The sequence below is a fragment of the Benincasa hispida genome, chromosome 1 (genome assembly GCF_009727055.1).
Source record: "Benincasa hispida cultivar B227 chromosome 1, ASM972705v1, whole genome shotgun sequence".
Classification (NCBI taxonomy): Eukaryota; Viridiplantae; Streptophyta; class Magnoliopsida; order Cucurbitales; family Cucurbitaceae; genus Benincasa; species Benincasa hispida.
The window spans coordinates 69,648,357-69,657,553 of record NC_052349.1 but is presented as its reverse complement, the minus strand read 5'-3'; the positions used below and the strand labels follow the sequence as shown (position 1 = coordinate 69,657,553).

Sequence of the window (9,197 nt, the reverse complement as noted above, 5' to 3'; positions counted from 1 at the left end):
TAAAACCCTTGGTCGTTTGGGGCAACCCACGATGAAGTCCATAGATACATTCTCCCTGCTAACTTCTGTCTCAGGGCTTTCATCTTCTAGCACACCAAGCACTTATTGACGAACTCAACTATCTCTTTTTTCATGTCATTCCACTAGTAGCAATGCTTCAAGTCCTGGTACATCTTGATACTGCCAGAATGCATCGAGAATGGGAAACTATGAGCGTCCAACAACAAACTGTTCTTAAGGTCATTGTTTTTCGGTAAGCATAAGTGTTCCTGATAGAAAAGACCATCCTTTGCGGATACAGAGAACTCACCACCTTGTCCTAACTCCACCTTGTGAACTTTCTCAACTAGGTAAGGATCACTCCTGAGCATCGATAATCCTCTATCTTAAGCTCGGTTGCACCGACAACTGCCCCAATTGTGCCATGACTTCCCCACTACTACTGCAATCTTGGCCCGTTCAAGATCCCTGCACAAATGAGTCTGTCTGGTAATGGGGGCTACTGAAGAAGCTACCTTTCTGCTTAGAGCATCTGCCACTACGTAATATTATTCCTATCTCTAGTGAACACTGCATACTTTGCTTAATGCGATCAACTACTTACCCTCTCGGGCAGTTGGTTGTTGTTGATTCTGCTCATAGACAAGCATTGTGTCCGTTTATAGACAAGCGTTGCTACAACTTCACACTAAGCAAATAGGATTTTCTCACAACACTCACGCAATGCACACCTCTCGGTGGTTTGCTACATGCTTCATATGTCTATGTCACATGATTAAGTATGTGATACTCTAGCAGTCTTACTTAGTAGTGAAATGAAAGTAAGGATGCTAAGTAAATGAAGATGGAGATGGAATCGACAGAAATTATAGAAATGCATTGATCACAAAATATATTAATCTCTTAAGCCACAATGTAATACAATACAAGGATAGAAGAGAAATGGAGGGCCAAATGGAAGTAATATCTTGCTTCCATCAGATGTGTGGCAAGGCTGTCAGTGGTGCCGTGATGAACGGTGGAGTGGACTCTCTCGAGATCTAACTCCAGCGAAGACTCCGGTCGTCACTCGGAATTGTTGAAGGGATGAAGAACTCCCAAAACTATCTTCTCACAATCATAATCCTTAACCAACTCTAACCATCTACGTTGTCTCATGTTCAACTCCTTTTGAGTGAAAAAGTACTTTAAACTTTCGTGGTCGGTGAAAATCTGTATTTTCTCTCCATATAAATAATGTCTCCAGATCTTTAAAGCAAAAACCATTGCTGCCAATTCCAAATCATGAGTGGGGTAATTTCGTTCATGGTTCTTCCATTGATGAGAGGCATAAGCAACTACTTCACCCTACTGCATCAGTACGCATCCCAACCTTTCTTGGAGGCATCACTATAAATAACGAAACCACCTGATTCGTCTGGCACAGTAAGAACATGAGCTGAAACTAACTTCTGCTCGAGATCTTGGAAACTGTCCTCACAAGCCTCACTCCAGAAAAAAGAAGCTCCCTTCCTAGTCAATTGAGTCAAGGGAGTGGCTATGCGAGAAAAATCCTTCATAAACCGCTGGTAGTAGCCTACTAACCCAAAAAAACTATGCACCTCGTTGACTGTGGTTGGACAGGCCAACTCGTAACTGCCTCAATCTTTGCAGGATCCACAGGGACTCCTTCCTTGTCCTAGAAAGGACACTTGCCTTAACCAAAACTCACATTTAGAAAATTTGATGTACAACCTATTCACCCTCAAAGTCTCCAAAACTTTTCGTAAATATTCTTCATGTTCTGCCTCGGTCTTGGAATAAACCAAGATATCATCCATGAAAACTATCACAAAAGTATCGAAGAATTCCTTGAACACCCTATTCATTAGGTCTATACATACTGTGGGAGCATTCGTCAAATCAAATGGCATTACGATGTACTCTTAATGCCCATACCTTGAACGAAAAGTTATCTTGGGTATATCACTGTCCTTTATCCTCAGCTGATGGTATCTTTACTGGAGATCAATCTTGGAGAATACCGTAGCTACACTTAATCCAAAAGGGCCCAAGTTACTAAAACTTACCAAAATTTGCCAAAGTTAAAACTTGCAATCCCGCACAACACGCTTCCATTCTTTAAACTCCGCTACAACCTGAATCTATGGTCCAAACATAATGGATTTTTATAAAAACTAACCCAAAATCAAACGGTAATCAAGTTTTCGCAAAGAAACCCACAAAATTACCAAACCTTACCCAAAACAAGGATTTTGGCCAAGATTGACGTCTGAACAGCATAGGTGGGCTAAACGACGACCTAAAAAATTCGACGGTTGGAGCGACTGAGGTCAAGGGGCGAGCGACGGACGATCGGTCTCTGGCGAAAGCGACGAAAGTGGTTGAGGGCATTCGGCTACAGATCTGTGTGGGGCTGAAGACTCATGAACGACATGCACGGCTAGGTTGGCGCGGTTGAGCTGACAGCGAGGGAGAGGCGCTCGGGCATGGCGGCACGAACGGAGGTGAGGGGAGAACGGAGAAAGGTGGGCGAGGATGGTGGTTTGGACATGAAGGCCGACAGCAGCTAGGGCTCTCAGGCACACGGAAGAAGAAAAAAGAATGGGGGGTCGCGTGAGTGGGATGGTGAAGGGGGAAAGAAAGAGTTTTAATTTTTTTAAAAAAAAAAAGTAACAGAAAAATATTATTTTAATAAAAGAAATAACATAAAATAATACTTTATTTTATTTGTTCCAATATATTTTATTTCATTTTCCTTCAATACATAAATAATATATATATATATATATATATATATATATATATATATATATATATATATATTTAAAATCCTTTCCTCTTCCTCTTCAAAACTCAAATTTCCAAATAAAACAATTCTCCCAATATAATTTCATTTTTTTTTTCTGACATTAACTTAAAAATCAAATTAGTTCGGTAGAAAACCCAAATTTTTCTTCAAACGAACTAATATTTCAAAATTAACAAAAATGTCCTCAATTATTACAAAAATGCTTAATTTAATTTACGAACGAATGGGATGTTACACCTTGTATCTTCCATTATGCCTAACATGAGGTTCCAGTCATTGTTGGGACCCAAAAATCACTAGGTACTAACCAATAGCTAAGCCATGTTATTGGACGCTTGAGTGTTAGGATAACGGGCTTTCAGTCACAATGGTATGATGTTGTCCACTTTGGACATACACTTTCATGAATTTGCTTTTAGTTTCATCTAAAAGGCTTCACATACCATTAGAAATAGTTCTATGATGATCCCCTTATTTAATCTGATTGTATTTCCAACCATGAGGACCAACATACTGATATGTGTAAGTTTGTTAACCACAAGGTACTATAAACTTGTGGACCTAAAAATCAACAGAAATCAAGTGTGTAAAAACAGGCAGCTGAATCAATTTTCTAAACATGTTATTGGACAGTTTAGTTTTGTGGACCAAAATGTATATACTCATCAGTTGTGTAATTTTGTTCAACCATCAAGATGCTATACAAACTTGAATGTTGTGAATCCAAAAATCAACAGGCATAATTTATGGGTGGTTTGATACTTCAATAATGTTGTGTAAGTTTGTTCAATCAATATGCTAAACTAGGCTGGACACTTTAACCAAAATTAAATAGAGACCAAACGAATAATGTTCATAACAGTTTTAACACAAACTAACCAAATGATACCATAAAAAATAACAACAAAGCTACATATTGGTGTAGTCAAAAAGCTGTCATAATACATACAAACAAAACATCCATAAAATATTGGTCCAATGTCGGCTTTTTTTTTTTGTCCATGAAGTTCTCAATCAAACTCATGGACCATACAATATCGTCTCAATCATGAAAGACATGTAGATTAACAACCTCCAGACAGGAAACTTAATCCCGTAATAAATTCTCTCTCGCTCTGGTTTTGAGTAACAATGGAAACTCCTTACACTTCTTGTGTGGTCGCATGTTTCTTCCTCCTCTTCTTCCTCTTTCGTTGTCGTCATAAACTCAATCAACCACCAGGACCAAAGCCATGGCCTTTAATTGGAAATATCCATTTGATTGGCTCTTTACACACCAATCCATTCATCAACTCTCCAAAAAATATGGACCCATCATGCAGCTTCGTTTCGGCTCCTTCCCTGTCGTCGTTGGATCCTCTGTAGAAATGGCAAAGCTTTTCCTCAAAACTCATGATCTTACCTTCGTTTATCGCCCCAAAAATGCCATCGGAAAGTATGTAACCTACAACTATTCCAACATCACATGGTCTCAGTACGGCCCATATTGGCGTCAAGCAAGGAAGATGTTTATGATGGAACTTTTCAGTCCAAAAAGACTCGACTCTCAAGAGTACATAAGAAAGCAAGAAATGAATGCTTTTCTTCAAGAAATTTACAAGGCTTCTTGCCAAGGATCAAGAATAGAGCTCAAATGCTACCTGTTCAACATGACTTTGAATGTAATAAGTCAGATGGCCTTAGGGAAGAAGTACTTATCGCTGGATCAGTCCAAAGACTCCATTGTTAGTCCAAATGAGTTCAAAGACATGATGGATGAACTCTTCTTGTTAAGTGGTGTACTCAACATAGGAGATTGGATACCATGGATTGATTTCTTGGATTTGCAAGGGTATGTGAAGAGGATGAAGGCATTGAACAAGAAGTTGGATGGATTTCTTGAGCATATACTAGATGAACATAATGAGAGGAGGAAGAGAATTGAGGATTATGTGGCTAAAGATATGGTGGATGTTTTGCTGCAATTGGTTGATGATCCTAATCTTGAAGTCAAACTTGAAAGGCATGGAGTCAAGGCACTTATTCAGGTATACACTCTCCTATCCGTGTCTCTCAACTTTAAAAATGTTTAATACGTTGTTCAATTTTAATTTTGATTTATTTGTTTGATTAGATCTCTTAAATTTTAAAACTTTCTAATACATTCTTTAGCTTTCAATTTTGTGAAAATATATTTAAAAAATTAAAAATCTTTAGTATCAAGACAAACAAAGACAGAACACTAAAGGGATTTTGATTCAACTAGTAAATAAGTAATTGGTATCCATCTATGTCTTCGAGCATGAAACGCCAGTTCGTGGGCCACACTATGTTGCACTTACAAATGTAATAAAATTTAAAATTCAATTAACTTAGACCAATATGGTAATCATTTTGTTTTATGTTTTTAGTTTTTAAAAAATAAGTATACAAATACTTCTTCCACCTCTAAATTTGTTGTTATGTCATCTATTTTTTACTCATGTCTTTAAAAACCAAACCAACTTTTGAAAATTATAGTTTTTAAAAATGTTGGTAATTAAAGAATACAAAATAAACATAAAGAAAGATCGACACACAAATATACGTGGTTCGCTAACAGTGTGTTACATCTATAAGGTAGAAGGAGAACGGTATTATTAAAGAGAATATTTTCTGAATACAAAACGACACCACTAAGGTTAGAGAGTTTATAGAGCGAACTTTCTCTAGACCCTAGGGTCATCGTAAATAGTTATAAATAATTAAATATGCTAAATACGAATTTTGAACCACAAGACCCCCATACTTGGTTGAGAAGTACCATCTAACAACTTCAAGGCTTTCCAACAAAAAAAAAACATTTTTTAAAAAAAAAAAATTGGTTAAGAATTTAACTCTATTTAAGAAAAATGTAAACTATGGTAAAAAGATGAGAGGAAATGGGCTTTTTCAAAAACTAAAAATAAAAGACGGAATGGTTACTAAACGAGTCACTAACTTCCAATTAGATTGAATTGTGACACACATGACTCTTAACTTTCAATTTTGTAACTAGTATGTCTCTAATTTTTTTTTTAAAAAAAAACTATCAAATAGTTAGGCTAGAGATAAAAATGAAATTAATCTAGAGACAAACTTATTTGATACGAAACTAAAAGTTAAAAGAACGTATATATTATACGATAATTTTTAAGGTTTAGTAACCTGTTAAAAACAAATTGAAAGTTGAAAATTTATTAAAAACTTTTTATAGTTCAGAACCAATTAATAAAGAAAAATCTAAAAGTTTAGGAACTAAACTTGGCGGAATATTATCTATTTTAGGACATTATATCAGGTGGAACAGATACCTCAGTTTTGACAGTAGAATGGGCAATGTCCGAGCTCTTGAAAAAACCAGAGATTTTCGATAAAGCAATAGAAGAGCTTGACAGAGTAATTGGAAAAGAAAGATGGGTAGAAGAAAAAGACATGGAAAAGTTGGCATACATTGAAGCAATTGCAAAAGAGACAATGAGATTGCACCCTGCAGCGCCACTGTTGGTTCCAAGATTGTGTAGAGAAGCTTGTGAAGTTGGAGGTTACAATATAAACAAAGGCACTAGAGTAGTTGTGAATGTATGGGCAATTGGAAGAGACCCAACAGTTTGGGAAAATCCAAATGAGTTTCAACCACAAAGATTTGTTGAGAAAAACATGGATATAAAAGGATTGCGCAACTTTGAATTTTTGCCATTTGGTTCTGGAAGGAGGATGTGCCCTGGTTACAATCTTGGTTTTAAAGTTATATTGTCAACTTTGGCCAATCTCTTGCATGGCTTTTCTTGGAGATTGCCTGACAATATGAACAATGAGGATCTTAATATGGATGAAGTTTTTGGACTCACAGTTCCTAGGAAATTCCCTCTCATTGCTCTTGCTAAACCAAGACTCCCTCTTCATAATTATAAATTGGAATGAGAGACCAAAATCCTTTATATATCTTGGGGCTACTTTTGCTTCTTTTCCTATGATGTTGTTTTTATGTATTATTGTGTATCCTATTGTTTTGTGATAAATGTGTGGTTTTCAAGTTTCAATTTAGGTTGGTTTATGTTGTCACATCTTCACCAAACAATAAATAATATGGTATTGTCTATTTTAAGCAACTTTCTATTACTTCTACTTTTTTGTTTAATTGAAAGAAAAATCCGTGTTATTAACTTTTCACTTAAGGAACCATTTGGTTCAGAGAAATTGAGGATAAGAATTGGTAAGAGATTTTAATACTATCGAACATGATAATATTGTTGTTCCTATTACATAAAAAGAAGAGAATTGAGGAAGTATGTAATTTTACCCAATCACTTCTCACTATAAATACTAATGCTACATGCTAAAAATAGCTTAGTTATAACAAACTCTACTCACCTAACTCTATAAAAATAGCAACTAACTCCAAATATAGGTACTAATAACTTTCCTGGAAACTAGTACTTTCGACTAATTCAAAGTAACTAAAAATAGATTTGCACTTGAGTTAGTAACATAATCCTCCTAACTCAAATGTTACAAACACCTAACTTGCTTCTAAGAGCTTGAAAACGACCAACACTAAAAGACTTAAGGAAGATATCTGCTATTTGCTCCTTTGAATTGCAGTGAACCAACTGCCCTTGTCCTTCCTTTTGCATCTCTCTCAAAACATAATATTTTATTTTAGAGTGCTTGATTCTTCCATGAAAATTGGACTCAAAGAAATAGCTAATGTGGCTTGATTATCCATGAACACCTTCATACCCTATTCTTGCTTCAAATGTAAGTCATGTATCAACTTCTTCGACCAAACAACTTGGTTTACTGCTACAACAACTGCAATGATCTCCGCTTCTATTGTTGATTGAGCCACTATGTCTTGCTTTTTTTGAACATCATGAGAAACACCCAAAGCCAAGAGTGAAACAATACCTATAATTGTTCTTCATATCATCCAATGACCAGCCTAAGTAACCTCGCAACTCAAAACTCTTAACTTTGATAAATTTGGTCCTAAAAGACAATGTGCCTTTTAGATATCTTAGAACCTTTTTTGTAGCAATCATGTGATTCTTACTTCAACAATGAAGAATTCTAGATAAGACACTTACAGTGTACATTATGTCAGACCTAGTAGATGTGAGATACATGAGGTATCCAACTAGAATTCTATACACATCCTCATCTGTAGGTTCCTCTCATATCAACCTTTTGCAACTTCTCCTTTTGAATAATTGGAGTGTTCACACTCTTACAGTCCTCCATATTAAACATCTTCAATATCTCTCTCATGTACTTCTTCTGACAAATAAACACTTCATTTTGTCCTTATTGAATCTCTATACCCAGAAAGTAATGCATCGGACCTAAATTATTCATCTTAAATACCTTCACCATTTCTTGTTTGAATACCTCTATTTGAGTACCATCACATCCTGTCACTAGCAAATCATCTATATAAAGAGATAGAATCACAATATCAATAGAATCACAATATCAATATCTGATTTCTTCACATAAAGTGTAGATTCACTCAAACTCCTTGCAAAACCCAAGTTCATCAAGTGTTCATCCATCTTCCTATACCATGCCCTAAGAGCTTGCTTCAACCCATAGAGGGCCTTCTTCAACAAATAAACCTTCTACTCTTGCCTAATATGATGAACCCATGTATTTATAGCAAAACCCAAGTCCATCAAGTGCTTATAGCAAAAAGTTCCAAAAGTGCAAGCACTTTTCAAATATTTATTTCTCTCATATATATTATTAATTATAAATCATATTTATAATTACTATATATTAAAATGTATCTATATAAATTATTAATTGTATCTTATACAATTAATTTTCTTATTTAATTTGAACAATTCAAATTAATCTAAAATTAATTGACTCTTATTTTTACCCTTTGTGAGCTAGCAAGGAGACCTAATAGACCTACAGATTAGAAGCTCCAATGATATGAGATTAATTAATTAAACTCTTTAATTAACTTAATCAACATTCATTAACTGTAGGTCACTCCATTAAAGACCCACAACTGTATTTTTCGCATTGTAGATATATTTCTATGTTCATAGATATAACCAATCAACAGTAAGTCAACCCTTCACGAATTGCTCGTAAGTACAGTCGGATCAAATTATCGTTTTACCTCTGTAGTTACATATAACTTCTTAAGTACCATCGATCCCTCTAATGAACAAACAGTTCATAGTCTAACTATAAACTAATCCCTCTCAGGCTAGTGAGAGGGTAAGGCCTCATTGTTCAAGATCCAGAATCAGCTATTAAGGGAGTAATTCATCTACTTACACTAAAGACGAGAATGGATGAATTTCATCTTGTGTAAATATGTTTCCAGCTCCTTACTCGGACAAATCCCTAAAATGGCAGGCATATTAAATCG

At 35.5% G+C, this 9,197-nt stretch overlaps 1 protein-coding gene across 1 annotated transcript; it reads left to right on the top strand.

The window, feature by feature from the left end:
* Nucleotides 1–3,756: 3,756 nt before the first annotated feature.
* On the top strand, nucleotides 3,757–6,921 carry LOC120091128 (trimethyltridecatetraene synthase-like). The gene is given in 3 exon segments (XM_039048990.1): nucleotides 3,757–4,082; nucleotides 4,085–4,839; nucleotides 6,098–6,921. Coding segments are annotated over 3 exon segments (1,530 nt in total). The 5' UTR covers nucleotides 3,757–3,943; the 3' UTR covers nucleotides 6,734–6,921.
* The last annotated feature ends 2,276 nt before the right edge of the window (nucleotides 6,922–9,197 follow it).